At 41.5% G+C, this 19,093-nt stretch overlaps 1 protein-coding gene across 3 annotated transcripts in view; it reads left to right on the top strand.

Moving 5' to 3' along the window:
• The window catches only part of TXNRD3 (thioredoxin reductase 3), a 43,763-nt gene extending 24,993 nt beyond the window's left edge, over positions 1-18,770 (top strand). For all 3 annotated transcript variants that reach the window (XM_080683527.1, XM_080683525.1, XM_080683526.1), the window contains 6 exons: positions 4,761-4,837; positions 5,416-5,572; positions 9,399-9,506; positions 11,985-12,080; positions 15,304-15,438; positions 15,639-18,770. In XM_080683527.1, coding sequence (XP_080539653.1) covers positions 4,761-4,837; positions 5,416-5,572; positions 9,399-9,506; positions 11,985-12,080; positions 15,304-15,438; positions 15,639-15,701 — 636 coding nt within the window. In that variant the 3' untranslated portion in view covers positions 15,702-18,770. The remainder of the gene's footprint in view (positions 1-4,760; positions 4,838-5,415; positions 5,573-9,398; positions 9,507-11,984; positions 12,081-15,303; positions 15,439-15,638) is intronic.
• Positions 18,771-19,093: the final 323 nt, after the last annotated feature.

Genomic DNA, 19,093 nt, shown 5'->3' on the forward strand with positions numbered 1-19,093 from the left:
AGATATACCTAACTGTTATTAGTACTTTGTTCAGGGGCATTAGATACCTTACACATTTCTGCATTTGAATATTTTTACAATAAACAATGAATCTATCCTATATAATAAAACCCTAATATGCAAATCGACTGAACAGTGGAACCACCAGTCGCTATGACGCCCACTGACCACCAGGGGGCAGACACTCAATGCAGGAGCTGCCCCCTGGTATTCAGTGTGCTCCCACAGGGAGAGCGCCGCTCAGCCAAAGGCCAGGCTCAAGCCCTAACTGGTTTGGTTCAGTGGATAGAGCGTCAGCCTGCGGACTGAAGGGTCCCGGGTTCGGTTCTGGTCAAGGGCATGTTCCTTGGTTGCGGGCACATCCCCAGTGGGGGGTGTGCAGGAGGCAGCTGATTGCTGTTTCTCTCTCATCGATGTTTCTGACTCTCTATCCCTCTCCCTTCCTCTCAATAAAATATATTTTAAAAAAAAGGCCAGGCTCAAGGCTGGTGAGCACAAAGACCGTGGTGGGAGCCTCTCCCGCCTCCACTGCAGGTGGGCAGTAAGGAGCAAGGGGTCCCAGACTGTGAGAGGGCACAGGCCGGGCTGAGGGATCCCCCTGCCCACCCAACTGCAGGAATTTTGTGCACTGGGCCTCTAGTTTTATAATCCTATATAATAAAGAGGTAATATGCAAATTAACCCTCACAAGATGGCTGCCTATGACCAGGCCAGCAGCCGGGTTAGTGAGGGACGACCAAACGACTGAACAAGCAGGCTGCATGGGGTGACCAGGCCAGCGGGGGGCGAGGGCTGGTGCAGTTGGGAGTGACCAGGCCAGCAGGGGGGGCAGTTAGGGGTGACCAGGCAGGCAGGCAGGTGAGCAACTAGGAGCCAGCAGTCCAGGATTGTGAGAGGGATGTCCGACTGCCGGTTTAGGCCCGATTCCCGGGATCGGACCTAAACCGGCAGTCGGACATCCCCCGAGGAATCCCAGATTGGAGAGGGTGCAAGCTGGGCTGAGGGGACCCTCCCCCCCCCCCATGCACGAATTTCTTGCACTGGGCCTCTAGTAAAGACAATAATAAATATATTTTCAAAAAACAAATAATATGAAATATCCTAAAAGTGTGAATATTCCATGGATTATTTTGGATGGCAACAATTCTAATTTAAATTGCTGATGTTTGGATGACAACATTTCTTTTGTAAAGTTTATAGTTTTAATGCAAACTGTACATTTATGTTTTATATACTCATACACTTTTTTTAGTTAAAAAAGGAAATGTAGAGTCAACAAAGTAAAAAATATATTAGAAAATAAAAGCTCTTATTTGATAATTTATTCTTCGATTATTTTGAGTTTTCTTTGTACCTATTCATATTATTTGTGCATAACCACAGTTTATTTATTTTTCCCACTGTCTTCCTCATTACTTCTTTATCTTGCATAAGTACACTACTAGCTTGGACCTCCTAACCAGTACAGTGCTAACCAGAAATGGCCATAGCAGCCATTCTTGTCTTGTTCTCAATATTGAAGGAATGTATTCTATGTTTCCTTATTTAAGAATAATGTTTTTGGTAGGGTTTTGGTATAGATTCTTAAGTTAAAGAAAATCTTTCAGGCCCTAGCCAGTTTGGCTTAGTGGATAGAGCATCAGCCTGAGGACTGAAGGGTCCCTGGTTTGATTCCAGTCAAGTGCACATGCCTGGGTTTTGCAGCTGATCAATGATTCTCTCTCATCATTGGTGTTTCTTTCTATCTCTCCCTCTCCATTCCTCTCTGAAATGAATACAAATAAATATTTTTTAAAAAGTCTTTTTTGTTTCCTGATGCTAAGGGTTTTTGGTTATTTTTGTTGTTTTCTTAAATCATAAGTGTCTGAGTTCAGTTGTAATAGTTCCTTTTGTAGCTGTTGATAATCAAGTTTTTTTTTTAATTTGTTAATGTGTTGAATTATATTGATTTTCTAATCTTCAATTGACTTTTTATTCCTGATATAAAGGTGCTATTTATATGTTATTTGATTTGTTTATTTCGAATTTTTGCATTATATTCATGAATCATCCTATATAATAAAGGGCTAATATGCAAATTGACCGAACGGCAGAACAACCGGTCACTATGATGTGCACTGACCACCAGGGGGCAGACGCTCAATGCAGGAGCTGCCCCCTGGTGGTCAGTGTGCTTCCATAGGGGGAGCGCCGTTCAGCCAGAAGCCGGACTCCCAGCTAGCAAGCACAGCGGCAGTGGTGGGAGCCTCTCCAGCCTCCGCGGCAGCACTAAGGATGTCCGACTGACAGCTTAGGCCTTATTCCCTGAGGGCTCCAGGACTGCGAGAGGGCGCAGGCCGGGCTGAGGGGGTACCCGCCCCCTCCCCGCACCGAGGGCATGAATTTCGTACACTGGGCCCCTAGTTGGCTTATAATTTCCTTACACATATTGAAATGTTCACATTTTCTAACTCATGATATTCTAATTCATGAAAGAAGTTTGGAGTATGTTTCCTCTTTTCTGTTCTCTAGAAGAATTTATGTGTTATTAGAACATTCTTTGTTTGCTAGAAGTCACTGATGCAACCATCTGAATCTAGAATTTTCTGTGGATATATATATATATATATATATATATATATATAACCACTGATTCATTTTTTTAAACAACCAAAGGCCGTTTAAGGCTTTCTATTTTTTTCTTGAGTTACTTTTGATTAATTACATTTTTCTAAGAATTAGTCCATTTCATCTAAGTTACCAAATATATGGGTATAAAGTTATATATTCTTTAGTTTCAGCAATATATCATCATTTTTCTCTAGAGGTCTTTCTTGTATTTTGCTAAATTTATCTTTAGTATTTTATGTTTTATAAGCTATTATAAATGGTATTTAAATTTTTTTAACTTTTTAAAAATATATATATATATTTTTTATTGATTTTTTACAGAGAGGAAGGGAGAGGGATAGAGAGTCAGAAACATTGATCAGCTGCCTCCTGCACACCTCCCACTGGGGATGTGCCCACAACCAAGGCACATGCCCTTAACCAGAATCGAACCTGGGACCCCTCAGTCTGATGCTCTATCCACTGCGCCAAACCAGTGAGGGCTAAATTTTTTTAACTTTTAGTGTTAGTTGATAGTATATAGAAATATAAATGATTTCTGTATATTGACCTTATAGATTCTTAGGATTTATGTCTCTATATAAAATCAGTTTGGTTTCTTCTTTCCAATCTACATGCTTTTTATTTCTTTTTCTTGCTTTGTTGCACTGGTTAAGAACTCAGTACAGTGCTGAATAGACATTGTGAGTACATATCCTCATCTTACACCAATCTGAGGGGTGATCCTAAGCACTCGGTCTTTTATGATTGCTAGGCTGGAAAGCTGTTCTTTTGTTTACAGATGTCTTTTACCAGGTTGGGGAAGATTTCTTTTATTCTTAATGTGCTGTGCTGAGGATTTAATTAGAATCCTCAAGGGTGTGAAGTTCTGTCAAATGCTTTTCCCACATCTATTGGGATGATTAATTTGTTTTCGCCTTTATTCTGTTAAAATGATGAATTACATTGATTTTTCATGTTAAATCAAATTTGTATTTTTGGAACAAACCTCACTTGGTCATGATCAGTTATCCTTTTTAAATATTGTTATATTTGATTTGCTAAGATTTTGTTAACGATTTTATATCTTAAGTTCATGGAGATATTGGCTTATAATTTTATTTAAATATCCTTGTTTGATTTTGGTGTCAGATGTTTATGCTGGCTTCATAAAAAGGAGTTGGGAAGACTCCTTTCTTTTTTTTTCTGGAGGAGTTTGTGTACCACTAGTGTTATTGTTTACTTGTGTGTTCAATCGACTTTACAACTGAAGTCATTTGGGTCTGGAGTTCATTAATAGGAAGTTTATAAATTGTGCATTCAGTTTCCTTAATGAAAATAGGGTATATTAGTCAGCTCGGGCTACCATAACAAAATACTACAGATAGGGTGGCTTAGGCAAAGGAAATTTAATTTCTCACAGTTCTGGAGGCCAGAAGCATGAGACCAAGGTGTCGGTAGAATTGGTTTCTCCTAGGCCTCTCTCCTTGGCTAGCAGGTGGTTGGTTGCCTTCTCTCTGTCCTTACGTGATTGTTCCCCACTCTGTATGTGTGTGTTCTAATAAGGACTCTAGTCATATTGGATTAGGCCCTGCCCTAATGGCCTCATTTTATGTTAATTACCTCTTTAAAGGTCCTGTCTCCAAACAGTCACATTTTGAGGTAGTGGGAGTTAGGTCTTCAACACATGAATTTGGGTGGGGGCGTAATTCAGCATATAACAAAGCATTATTCAGATTTGTGTGTAAGTTTGATAAATTGTGTCAAGGAGTCTATTTGGGGGATGTAATGTACAGCATGGTGACTAGTTAATAATACTCTATTTTATATTTTAAAGTTGCTAAGAGAGTAGGTCTTAAAAGTTCTCATCATAAGAAAAAAATTTGTGTAACTGTGTGGTGATGGATGTTAACTAGACTTACTGTGGTGATCATGTCACAATATATACAAATATCGAATTATGTTGTACACCTGAAGCTAATATGTTATATATCAATTATACCTCAATTAAAAATGCATTTTGACCTCAAAAAAAGGAATCTACTTAATCTGTCAAATTTATTTGCATAGGGCATTCATAATAGTTATTAGTATTTTAATGTCTGAAGGATCTATAATGATGTTCCCGCTTTAATTCCTGATATTGATAATTTGTCTCTCTCTAAATATAGGTTTTATTAGCAATTGGCCGTGAGTCCTCTACAAGGAAAATTGGCTTGGAGAAGATTGGTGTCAAAATCAGTGAGAAGTATGTACCTGTGGGATCATTGCACAATTGATGCACAAAGAAAAATGTTTCTACAGATCACCTCTTAAAATTCTCATTTAATTACTAAGATGCAAAATTTTAAAATGCTTTAATGTTATTTTATAGTAAATACTGTCCCAGCTCTGTTATCAATTTTTTTCATGAATCAATCAGTAACTTTATTGTATGCCTTAAAGAGCTCATGCATGATTTTAAAAAATAAAATTAAAACAATGATTTTTTTTTTCACCTACTATCTGATTTAAAGTGAATTTTATATCCTTGGTCAGGCAAGGAGAAAAATTTCAAAGCTCTAAGTGCAATTCTGGGGGAAATCTGGGAATATCCTCGGCATCCAAAAAATGAGCATGGTTTCATCAACCAGCAAGGTGTTTTCTTTTGGAACTACAGATGCCTTTGTTATTATAAGTCATTGGGCTTACAGACAGGTGATGACTGAGGTACATGAGTTCTTAGAGAGAGGTCTTTTCTTTATGTACTTAGTTCTCTTGGAATATTGCTAGTCATCCAGCAGTATAGAGTTAGTCATATATATATTTACTTTCAAAATCTAATAGGAGTGGCAAGATACCAGTAAATGACATAGAACAGACCAATGTGCCCTATATTTACGCTGTTGGAGATGTCCTGGAAGGTAAACTTGAGCTCACTCCCGTCGCTATACAGGCAGGCAAGCTGTTGGCTCGAAGACTTTTTGGGGGTCATTCAGAAAAGGTACGTTTCTTACTGTTGTTTTTGAGATAATATCTAAATAAAAAGTATGACTTAAAAAAATCAGTACAAATAAAACTTGTGTGCTTGTTTTGCAAGTAAAGGGTTTTTCACAAATCATTTGCAGTTGACTTATTATTTACTAATGATTTTCAAAAATATTTTTTGAACATCTTGTATGTACAAGATGTTGTGCTGGGTGATATACAAAGGATTGGTATGGTTCCGGTACCAATGGGCTTACTAGGTAGGTGGGGTCCTGAGTAAGAAGAGAGAGAGCAGTTAATTCTGACTGCAGAGACCTAAAGAGGCCTCCCAGGTGGATAGTCACACTGTCACAGAGTAAGAGGGACACTCAGAATGGATCGGGATGCTGGCCCTGGCTTCATTGCCTGCTTAGTGTGTGAACCTGGTCAAGTTGCTTCACTTCTCTTCACCTCGGTTTCACCATCTGCAAAGCTGATGGTTTGAGTTAGGTGATTACTACAGTCTCCTCCACCTTTCATAGTCTTTGATCAAAAATTTGGGATGGGCTTTAAGGATGAGCAATCTAGCTATTTATTTATTTATTTATTTATTTATTTATTTATTTATTTAAAATACATTTTTATTGATTTCAGAGAGGAAGGGAGAAGGGAGAGATAGACACATCAATGATGAGAGAGAATCATTGATTGGCAGCCTCCTGCACACCCCCTACTGGGGATCAAGCCCACAACCTGGGCATGTGGGAATCAAACCCGGGACCCTTCGGCCATAGGCCGATGCTCTATCCACTGAACCACACCAGCTAGGGCTAGGGTGAGCAATTTAAAATTTAGGAAACAAAGGGCTCTTTTGGTAAGGAGATAATTCAAAGAAAAGCCCAGAGCTCTGCAGTGCTTGGTTTGTTCTAGGACTGTGAGCAGTCTCTCAGGAGTTCCCAGCTGGGGAGGGTCATGCTCTGCTCCATCAGGAGCACTGTGGATGTACACAGCTGTTGGTGGGTGAAGAATGACTGGGGAGGTGGTATTACTGGGTGTCAGGAATGCTAACCATTCTGTCACTCATGTAGGCAGACGATGGGTGATAGAGGAGTACAACTGGAAATGAGGCTTGAAAATTGATTTGGTGCCAGATCATCAGAACTCTGTAATGCCACAGTGAAGAATCAGTAGCGCCTTCTGTAGGCAGTGGCAGCTGTTGAAGATCTTAATTTTATTTATCCCCAACTTTTCACTTAGTAAGATGTCAAACCACAGAAAGAATAGTAGCAGCCACCCATATTACCCTTTCACTTAGATTTTCCAGTTATTAATGTTTTGCCATTTTTGTTCTCTCTCTCTCCTTTTCTGAAGATGTGTGTGTGTATGTGTGTGTGTGTGTGTGTGTGTGTACACACAATGCATGTACATTTTTTCTGCTGAGCTATTTGAAATAAGTGGCAGATATCAGTGATGTTTTGCTTCTAAATACTTCAGGATGTACAACAAGGATATTCACTTCTATAAGCACAATTGCATTTCTGTAGCTGAGAATCAACAATGCAGTAATATTCACCTTTCCTCAGTTGTCCATTGGTATGTGTGCATGTGTTTTGATTCACACAGTACAGGGCTCTTCTGAGTCCTAAGTCTCTTTTAATCTGCTCCAGCCCTCTGCCTTGATTTACCTGTTTGTTTGCTTGCTTTACTTTTCATGACTTTGACTTTTGATGAATCCAGGCTACTTTCCTTGTAGAATGTTTCATATTCTGAATTTCTCTGATTGGTTTTTCATGATTAGGTTAAGGTAGAAAGTTTGGGGCAAATATTGTTCATAAGGGATGCTGTGTGCTGCTTATTTTACCACCTCAGGTGCCTTGTAAGATCGTAAAGGAAGACCTTATATATATGTGGGGACGTGGCACTGCTGGCATTAATGGGTGGGGCCAGAAATGCTAAAGGTACAAAGAAGTGCTATTGCATTTCAAGATGTATGGAAGCAGAGTAATTGCTTATTGCTTTAAGAAGTTAGTCATGGTGGCTGTGGGGTAGAGAGAGTAGAAGACAGGTGTGTGTGTGTGCTGTGTGTGTGTGTGTTGTGTTATGTGTGTGTGTGTGTGTTGTGTGTTGTGTGTAAAAAGAGAGAGGTTAAAGGTACAGGACTAAAAGGAAGACTACAGGTAGGGTAAGAGGAAGTCCAGCTCAAGCGGAGGAGGTAGTATAAGATGTGGAGAAAGTGTTTCAGATGAAAGGGAGGAAAGTTGAGGAATTGTCTGTTGCTTTTTCTCAATTGATATGAAACAGGAGACAGAGGCATCTGTTGAGGATGAGATTTCCACTGTAAGCCATGGGATATGGGATCAGCTCCTGGTCAATAAATGGATTGATAAGCATTTGATGGCCTAAGAGAAGTCAGAAAACCAGGCAGTCCACATGGTTATGTGATTTTCTCTAGCCATGTTGGAAAAAAGAACACAAATACTTCATGATTCGCAGGTTAGCAAACATAAAATGGGACGAGAACATATTTTAAGTTAAAGACTCTAGGCTGATGTATATTGTACACAAATCACCTCATTGAAGCAAGTGTACCTGGTGGTGTTTTGATGTGTTTTTCTTTTTGGGTAAAATAGAAGTCACTCAAACTAGGCAAATTGGGGGAGTTTCTTATAAGTTGATGATGAGTAAGTCAAATCGCACAGTGACTGAGTATGGGTGTCACAGCTGCTCTGGGGCCCTAGTAATATGAAGGGGCGCTTCACAGGGTGCCCTTCGGTAGCCTCACTTGGCCACAACTCCTTTTTTTTTTTTTTTCTGTCACACTACCACCTGAAGGATCCTCTCTTTGCTCCTAGTCATTTTCCTGCAAAATAAACCATTTGATGCAGTTCGCCTTTTTTTGCATAGGTTTCTGACCAGCTTATGGATTACCTTTCTTTGGGGTTAGATGTCACCCCTGACCTAGTAAACTGTAACTCGTTGGCTGGGGTTTGGGCGACATGTAGTGCTCTAGGCAGTGTCACCCCTTTGAGGACTATGGATGGGCAGGCGCAGAGACGTTCATCCTGGTTATACCCTCCTTTCTTTCTCTGTTCCTGCACACAGTTTTAATGATGCTTCTGCCAATGTGTTCTAAATCTTCTCCACACAGTCACAAACACACTGTCTTCTCCAGTGTGCTCGCGCCCGCTTTCCCACGGACAGATGCCTAAAGCTGCTGGAAGACTGCATGTAGGGTTCATGGTCTGCTCTCTTCTTGTGCTGTCCACTTGTGCTGTGTCTCGGTCAGAGAAGGGCTGGGAGGGGCGCCATTGTGACCATGGGACTCCTGCAACCCTGGCCCCTAAGTACACATGTGCCATCTCCACTTGATGGTCCACGGCATTCACTCAGTCCCACACTATTGAGCAGCTTTTTTGCACATCATGTCAGTGACACCATTAAATGAAATGGCCAAGGGTGGTCGGAGTGTCAGGTGAAACAGTGTAATTCTCTGTCACCTGGTAGAGATCCTCCAGAATAGTGGGGGATGGAATGAAAAAAATTGTAGAAAATGTCTGCAGGGGCAACAAAGTGCACTATCTTCTCCTCTACTGTGGTTTTCAGACCAGAAGTTTGAGGTTGGGGCACTGGGAGAGCCAGTCCTATTCATTGGTCACTGGCCAGCTTGTGGTCTCTGCCCTATAGTCAGAGGTCACTCCATCTCCTTTAGTGTAACTTAGAATTCCCTGATGTGGTGATGTGTCAGAACCAATTACATTGAACTGGACTTACTTAGTTTCCTTTTATAAATGTATGTGATAAGAGTTTTGTTATTTAAAAAAAAGTGTCACAAAATAAGAGCGTGTAATTTGTTTATCTTTCAGTGCAATTATATTAATGTTCCAACTACAGTGTTTACTCCTCTGGAATATGGCTGCTGTGGATTATCTGAAGAGAAAGCTATTGAAATATATAAAAAAGAGAATCTAGAAGTAAGATTATGTTTTGTTTATTTTTTTAAGAATCTCTCTTTTAATCACCTGTCTTCTCAGTAACTTTATTTTGTCATTTTGCAAGTTATTATAATGGTTATATTATAGGAAACCAGCATATTTTAGAAAAATTGAAAATTAAATAATTTAAACCCTGTCTCTCTTGCAAACTAATAATACGGTTGGGGAAAGAGAGATGTATAGTGTATGCATTTTTGAATTACAGGTAACAAATATCTACTTGAGTAAGCTTATACAAGGAAGCACAAGTTATTATGAGATTTTGGGGGGGAATGTATCAAGGCCTTAGGAAGGGCTAAGAACCAGGAATTACAAGACCGTCTCACCTCTTTCTTTTTACTTGCTTGGGGTTTATGTGTATGTTTGTGTGTGTGCATGCAGTTCATTCCTCTGTTCCTGTGGATAGACTTTATTTGCTCCTAGAATGCACATAGCAGCCAAACTATGGCCATTCTTTTGCTCCCAAATTTATCTGATAATTCTGGACTTAAGAGGAACTGATCAACTCACTTTTTCTCAGTCTTAATTCAAAATTGGTCCGAGTTGGGTCTGTCATCCAACCACTTCCATTTGGTATGATGGTAGCCAGACTCATGGAGTGTCAACATGGCTCTTGGAACCTACACTATCAGTGGACTCTAGGTGGGAAAGATGGGCAGTTCCCATGGTTTTTATGGGCTGTGGGCCATTTAGACTCTGACAAAGATGTCCTCCATACGTTTATTTCCACCTCTCCTTCACCACTGCCCCATTTACACACAACAACCTTATAAATATTTTTCTACATTTTGGTGGGTGGCTTGAGTATCTTTTTTCTGCACACTCTCCCAGCATAGGAAGTATAGAGAGGAAAAAGAAAAGAGTTGGAGGATTATTACTACTTGAGGTTTTAAGCAAACGAGTGTTGAAATTTCAGTTCTCTCCCTTAAAGATGTTTTAATTTATTACTGGGAATTTCCTTAAACTATAGCACTGATATTCCCTAGTAAAATGGCCTAATGGCTTATTGAAACTCTTACTTAAACTTCTGGTGTTGGGAAATGTATGATTAAAACTTTATAGTGTTGTATCTTAGGGAATAGGGAGGCCCAAGGAGAGGGAGAGAAATGGGAGAACACCAGTTTAGTGGAGCAGTGAGAACACACACATTTATCAATTAACTTTGCCATTTTGTATGGGCATGGTTCATGGCACTCCAAAACAATTATAATAGTAACTTCAGAGATTACTGTTTACATATCACCATAACAAACATAATAATAATGAAAAAGTTTGAAATATTGCGAGAAATACCAAAATGTAACGTAGAGACAGGAAGCAAATGCCATTGGAAAAATGGCACTGATAGACTTGTACTACCCAGGGTTGCCACAAACCTTCAAGTAAAATCATGCAATATCTGCGAAGCATAATGAAGTGAAGCACAATGACACCAGGTATGCCTGTACAGTTGAGCAAAATCATCTCGCTGCTGTTTCCCAGCATCACAAGAGAGTATCTTACCTCTTATTGCTATCCCAGGAAAAGATCAAAATTCAAATTTTGAAGTACTCTTTCTACTGAAAGAATATCACTTATGCACCATTGTGAAGTCAGGAAATCGTAAGTTGAACCATTGTAAGTCGGGGACCATTTGTAGTTTAGAATCCTTTTTTTTTTTTTAAATCCTGGTACCAAACATTAACCCATTGCTTTCTATATGGGTAGATTAGGAGGAACAATTCTGGGAAAATGTATAGCTTCCCCAAGAAGGATGGAGGTCACATTGTGTTTTTCTCTGGGTCTTAGATGATTGGGCCAGATTGAGAAGCCTGAGCAGTGTATTCGGGGTGCTGGAGTGAGGGCTTTCAAGTAGCATAGGTAATGTTCTTAATATCTTTTAATGGGGTTGAATTGTTTCTGCTCTTCCTAGATTTGGTTTGACAATGAACCTTGTAAGAAGGTTGTAAACTTGTCAAAGACAGGATCTAAGTCTTTATTTCTTTTCAATCCACACAGCCTAGTGCATTGCCTTGGATGTCAGTACTCTATAAATGTTTGAGAATTGAATTTAGTTAATAGATTTTTTGGACTAACAGTACAGCAAAACAAAGGTCAACACACTTGTGCAGCTGGCATTTTAGGAGCTATGGCTCAGGTACTCCAATCAGCTACATAAAATTGGGATCATGGAACTCTAAATTTTTCAAAGCTGTTATAGAGATTATCATTTATAATAATAAAAGGGTAATATGCTAATTAGACTTGATGTCCTTCTGGATGAAGCCGGGGCTGGAGGGAAGCCCAGGTCCTAGGTGCCAGAGGGAAGCTGGTGCCCACAGCCAGGGGAAGGAAGGCCTACTCTGCATGAATTTTGTGCATCTGGCCTCTAGTGTTTATATAATTGAAGAGCATATCAAGGAGTGATTTTTTATATATGCTAATCTTGGCCTCTTTCTCTCTCTTCTTGTCTTCCAGGTATATCATACTTTGTTCTGGCCTCTTGAATGGACAGTAGCTGGCAGAGACAACAATACTTGTTATGCAAAGATAATTTGCAATAAAGTTGATAATGTACGTAATGTGATTGGAAGCTGAAATGCTGTAATTTTAAAATGTAGCTTTTATTCTAGTACTAGAGGCCCGGTGCATGAAAATCGTGCACAGGGGGGGTGGGAGGGTGTCCCTCAGCCCAGCCTGCACCCTCTCCAGTCTGGAACCCTCTCACAATCCAGGACTGCTGGCTCCCAACCGCTTGCCTGCCTGCCTGCCTGATTGCCCCTAAATGCTTCTGCCTGCCAGCCTGATCACCCCCTAACCACTCCCCTGCCAGCCTGATTGACGCCTAACTGCTCCCCTGCCAGCCCGATTGCCCCTAACTGCCCTTCCCTGCCAGCCCGATTGCCCCTAACTGCCCTCCCCTGCCAGCCTGGTCACCCCTAACTGCCCTCCCCTGCCAGCCTGGTTGCCCCTAACTGTCCTCCCCTGCCAGCCTGGTTGCCCCCAACTGCCCTTCCCTGCTGGCCCAGTCACCACTAACTGCCCTCCCTTGCCAGCCTGGTTGCCCCTAACTGCCCTCCCCTGCCGGCCTGGTTGCCCCTAACTGCCCTCCCCTGCCAGCCTGGTTGCCCCCAACTGCCCTCTACTGCAGGCCTGGTCTCCCCCAACTGTCCTCCCCTGCTGGCCTGGTCGCCCCCAACTGCCCTCCCCTGCTGGCCTGGTCGCCCCCAACTGCCCTCCCCTGCAGGCCTGGTTGCCCCAACTGTCCTCCCCTGCTGGCCTGGTTGCCCCCAAATGCTCTCTCCTGCAGGCCTGGTCCCCTCCAACTGCCCTCCCCTGCAGGCCTGGTCCCCCCCAACTACCTTCCTCTGCCAGCCCGGTCACCCCTAACTGCTCTCCCCTGCAGGTCTGATCGCCCCCAACTGTCCTCCCCTGCTGGCCATCTTGTGGTGGCCATCTTGTGTCCACATGGGAGCAGCCATCTTTGACCACATGGGGGCAGCCATCTTGTGTGTTGGAGTGATGGTCAATTTGCATATTAGGCTTTTATTATATAGGATGTGGGTTTTTATGATCTCTTTAAAGGTAGTTTTTAGGGAAAGGCATAAATCCTTCAAATTATTACCCAGTTAATGTGTTTGCACTTGTTGAACAAGTGACAGATTGTGCCTGAGGCTTACCAATACCTTCTCAAAATAATCATTGAAAGTTGGCTCTTCCCAGACCTAACTGGGCAGTTTAGAACTAGATCATCTGTGAAAATTTTGATCATCAACTAACAAAATGTACGGTATATGTTTGTGTGCATTTTTAAAGTGAATGTGTGTCACAAAGCCTTTACAAGGAGATGCTTACACAAAGTGAAAACTCTTGTTAATTAATTCCTAATGAAGCAATTCATTAAAGAAGAATCAGTGGAGTGGAGAGCCCATTGTTGCAGCCTTCTCTGCCTTCCCTGTTATTGAGGTGAATGTGAAACTGACAACAGATGCCTGATTATCAGAGTTTAAAGCACAGTTTATTTAGAACTGGTTGTATAAAGAACACTGAGGGTAGAAAGCAGTGTTAGCACTTGGTTCCTCCCTTTTTAAGAGTTTATAATTTATCTGGAGAGATAAAACACAAAATTAGGTACATATGAACAGCAATAGCTGACATAAAGTTTACAGAGTAATCTGAGGTTGCTGTCATGAAGTTGTAGGTGCATTTCCAAAAGGAGCAGGCAGAGACTATGCACTGAGGCCCCCTAAAGTGCGTAGGAATGGGGTTTGATTGAGCTGCTGCTGAAACCAAGATTCTCAGCCTTCATATTATTTCTGACCTCTCGACAGAGTTGTTGACTGTGACTGTCGGGCCTGAGGCAGAATTTCCAGGTCTGTTTACCCCTCTTTTTGACCCCCGTCTCCATCCTTTGCCACTCCTCCTGCTCTCCTTCAGCTGTGCCCATGATCCCTGTTTGCCCCCCACCCACACACGTGCTCACTGTCGTCAGGAGAGCTTGATAATTTCTTTTACTACTGTCCATATTTCTGTTTCTAGAGGACCATCCTACTACTATGAATTTTACTATAGCTATGTGGTAAAAATTAGGAATTAGGTTTTCCTTCTCACAGAAACTGCCTTCATTTTCATTTATAAACGGGGGTTTTCATCAGATGTTTTTACTCTGTATGGGCTGCCTGTCTTTTCCCAGTTTTCTGTGTGTACAACGCACCACCTCAGAGATTCCAATTCAGTCTTCTGTGAGGCCCTGGGAACTCCACTTTTCACCCGAGCCCCTGTGACCTGTGACTGTCCTTCCAGAAACACTGCTCCCGGAGCTCTCCATTTCAGCACCACCAGTAGATGTGTGTGAGTTGGCTGCTTTGAACCATTGTTCTTTCTCTAGAATATGAGGAGGCAAGACTTTGTGCCAGCCTCAAGACCTCTGATGCTCTTTCTTTCTGTTGTACACGTTTACTATTGAAGATCGAAACAAAGACTAGAGTCTGATGAAAAACACAGACAAAAGGACATCCTAAATGCAGTGTACCTTGGAAATACACTGTGAATCTTTTTTAAAAATATATTTTTAATGAATTTCTTTTTTGAGAGAGAGAGAGAGAGAGAGAGAGAGAGAGAGATCCATTGGCTGCCTTCTGCACGGCCCCTTCCAGGGATCGAGGCTGCAACCCAGGCATGTGCCCTGACTGGGAATCAAACCAGCAGCCTTCCGGTGTACGGGATGACACGCAAACAACTGAGCCACACTTGCCAGGGCTACACTGAGAATCTGCTTTCTGTCTCAGTGGTCTGCTCATCACATGTGCCTTGCACCTCATAACATGCAGTCCTGGGGAAAAGCCCCCATCCCCACTGCTCCTTGATCTTCCCTTAGTTATTTAAGGAGCAAGGCTACTTGCTTCCTGGACTGGGACTCTCTGCAATGCCAGTGAAACCTACTGCCTTAGAATGATTCCAGTGTTGGACTTTAATTCAGATTTGTATGTTGTTATTTAGCACTATCTCAGCGTAATTCAGAAATTTCTACCATACATATTAATGAGCTCTTTCATGCAGTGGGTAAATTGCTCATTTCTAGTAAATTGAGTGGAGATTACTCTGGATGTGCATTTATTGGCTCATTTAACAGATTGTTACAGTGGCTCAGTTTCATGGTAATGTTCTACGCTGAGTTCAACATTGGTTCTTTTTCTGTATAGACGCTGTCAGTTTGAACTGTGAACTTGCAGTGATTAGGTTCCTATTCAGATCATTAACCTACTGGGCTTCCCTTTGTTTTGTTTTTCTATTAAAGAATCGGGTGATAGGATTTCATATTCTTGGACCAAATGCCGGTGAGGTTACCCAAGGATTTGCAGCTGCAATGAAATGTGGGCTCACGAAACAGCTACTTGATGACACTATTGGAATTCACCCCACATGTGGTGAGGTACAGAAACGGGAGGTTTTTTAAGTTGACTTCAATTGTTAGTTTGAAAAACTATTATGAAGCACATTGTCAGAAAGTTTTTGTATTAGTAACTACTTTGCATATTTTAAGGAGAATAGAAATATTCAGAATGTGTTTTCATAAAGCAGTACTGAAATATTGTTGGCTAAACACAAATTTGTTTTCTTCCTTTCAAACAGGTATTCACCACTTTGGAGATAACAAAGTCATCGGGACTGGACATCACCCAGAAAGGCTGCTGAGGCTAGGCCTGCTGCTATCTAGTCTCCCTGTCTGTTCTCATCCTTTCAAAGATAAGAACGCTCTCAGACCCAGCGGATCTGTGACCAGGGCACCTGCTCTGGTACAGGGCCCAGTGCAGGGCTTTCTTCACTGCACGTAGATGAGAACGTAGACAAGGAGACAGGCAGCAGCAGGCGTCTGCTCAGCGATCTCAGCTGACAGGAGAGGCAGTTACACTGCTTCCTTGACGTCTTAGCTCGGAACTCATGTGAAGTGAGCTAAGACCAATACTCTCCCAAGTCAGAACTGAGCTTTCCTCTCAAGGACCTTTTAATCACATAGCTAATCTAAGTCAACCTTTCTGGTTGAAAGTTTTTATCTTTTTGCTTTGTTTCTAAGAAAATATTTTTTCAGTTATGAAACTATAAAATGGTGATCTTCCATCGTGTGGGCCTGTAATTCACACGGGGTCGCTGGTGAGTGGTGTCTGCGGAAGTGCCCTCAGGTAGCTGGCTGCTTCACCCTCTCCTGGTTCCCTGACGGTAACCACCTGGGAGCCATTCTCCCCTTAGTGTCTCTAGACCAAGCAGAGTATTTCACGTCAGAGAGAGATGCTTGTAGTTCTTTTTCATGTTGATCTTAAGAGTAATATTAAAAAGTTTTACTGTATTATTTGAACTGTATTTAAAGCTTTAAAATGACTCCATCTACAATCTGTTTAATTATAATGAAGTTCAGTAAGTGACCAGGTGATATGAGAAGATGCCATTTGAATGTATATACCTGTCAGCATCTGAAAGGCCCTTGCAGTGGGAGGCCTATCCAAGGTCCTTGGAAAATCTTGTTTTCTTGAGGAACATAGCACACAGCAGCCCAACTCAAGGCTCTTTTAGATAGCACTTGCCTTGGGATTGGATAGTTCTATGGTCGGAATTTCTAAGAAAAAATTGAAGCCAATAAACAATTAGGGAACTCATTCTGTAGACAGAACATTTTGCTGCCCTCCCCGGAGGCAGAGAGAGGAGTGGGGAAAAGAACCCAAGATAAGTGACGTAGGATCCCATGACTGAGTTGCTTTTTCATTGGGTAGAGTAAAATGTAACTGTCAAAAAAGTGAGGCAGGGTGTAGTAATTGCCAGAACTGAGGTAGAAACAGCATTGTGGGAAACAGGAAGATGTTATGAATTTTCACTGGATGTGAGGCAGGGGTGGGATCATTGAACAGAGTTTACTGGAAGCAGCTATATTAGAACTGAATCGTGAGGGATGAATAGGATTTCAAATATATGGAGAAGGCTCTGAATGATACTTTCAATAAATTCAACTCAAATACTAGATCAAGTAATTTTTTAAATGTTGTTCCTGTATTGCAGAGCCACATGCACATACACAGCCAAGTGTTTCCAGAACCCCAACTGAAATGAAACCAGGAAGCATAGAAGTCTTGAGTTCTGCTTTGCACTGGGCGTAAGACAGTAAACTTAAAGCCCAGACCTGCCCCAGGTGGACTTTCCAATAAGACCTCTGTGTAAAGCTGGGCTCCCAGTGGGCTATACCCCCAGTGGAAGGGTGATTGAAATGCACTTTGCCTCAGAAGGAAGCAGCAAAGAAATTTGCCTGTCTTCTCACTGGCATGGGTGGGAGAAAATATTCCATCCAAAGAGTCTGTAACCACTATGCAAGTTATCTTCCCTTAGTAAGGAGGAGAGAAGGCTTGGATATAAACCTCTCTGTAACTGGCTCCCATTCTCTTCTCCCATGCTACTTGCCCCACCCCTTACTTTATCTCTTCTCATCCTTTATCTTTCCTCCTCTCCTGGAGTAAAGATGGGCTCTATATAATGGTGAGAGATCCATTTTTCCTGGAAGATACACTTTGTATGCACCTAATCACATAACAGATGCTTACAGATCTATCTACAAGGAAATTAATATCCTCCATTATAGTAGAGATTTTAACATACCTCACTAATTTATTAGATCAAACAAAAAATATCAGCAAAGATAGTTTTGAATAGAACAATTTACAAACTCAGTTTAATGAACTTATGAAGACAGTTTAACATGAATACTTATTCATTTCAAGTGCACATGGAATATTTATGGAATTTGCCATGTACTAGCTCAACAAATTTCAAAAGACTGGAATCATATAGAGATTTTAGCCGTGAGACTAACACTGAGAGCCCAGAGACCTTAACATCCATACAATATGATGGAAAGTGGAGTATGGAGGTATTGTGAGGTGAGTGAGAGGTTAATGGAAGATCAAGCTAGAAAGAGCCAGGTAGAGCCAGGAATCAGTCACAAGAAGCAGGGAATTATGGAAAGATCCTAAACTTTGAAGAATAGTAGACTTGCGAATGCCTAGCCCTACAACTTACTAGATGCATGGAAAAATAAATTGTTTAACTTTTCCTATTCTTGATTTATTAAGTGTTGACAGTATTGGATGTTTCACAGAGTTATAACAATTGAGTACATTTATGAAGTTTTCAATATATAGCATATTGGTGTAGTGTGTCTTAGCTTCCACAGTGATGAGCAGGGGCCTTATTTAAGGAAAGCTCTTATAGACACACAACAGTGTATCCAGTAGGTAAGAGACCTATTGACAAATCTGGGCTTTGGCAGCCTCTGGGTTGGGCTCCAAATTGGATTCTCCAACTATGGGTAGTCACTTCCTTGTGTAATCCCCTTCTATGATGTGCGAAGGTTGGTCTGTGTGACAAGTAACATATGGCAGAAGTGGTTTGTCACTTCTAAGATTAGGTCATCAAAGGACTGCAGCTGAAGTTCTGCTCACTCTCATGCACTCTCTTGGATCGCTTGTTCTGGGAGAAGGCAGCTGCCATATCAGGAAGGCCCAGATGCTGAGGAACTGAAGTCTCCTGCCAACAACAAGAAATTGAGGTCTGTCAGCATCCATGTGAATGAGCTCGGAAGTGAATATTTCCCCAGGCAAGCCTTCCCCTAACCAGTAGCTTGACTGCAATCTCCAGAGACTGTGGACCAGAACAATCCAGTTAGGCCACTCCCAGATTCCTGACTATCAAAAACTAGGATAATAAATATTTTTCTAGCCACTATGTTTTGGAGTAATTTGTTACATAGTAATAGATAAGTTCATGGAACATTAAAATTAGTACAAATGTCATCAGATACCTAAAAGGACTTAGATTCTTTTCCTAGGGCAGACAAAATAAACCTCACATAGATTTGGGATTTCATCAAAAAGGGATTTGAGCTCAGATTTAGCACTGAATTTTTTTCATAATTGCAGACAAGGAAACCCTAAGCAGGGAAGCTTACGGAGCCTTAGTGGAGAACCTTCTAAGTCCACGGGCTTGGGCCTTGGCTATGGTGGTCCCCTGCTGAACTTCTTGGAGCACCCCTGATTGTCAAAGCTCAT

Source organism: Plecotus auritus (assembly GCF_963455305.1).
Source record: "Plecotus auritus genome assembly, chromosome: 8".
Classification (NCBI taxonomy): domain Eukaryota; kingdom Metazoa; phylum Chordata; class Mammalia; order Chiroptera; family Vespertilionidae; genus Plecotus; species Plecotus auritus.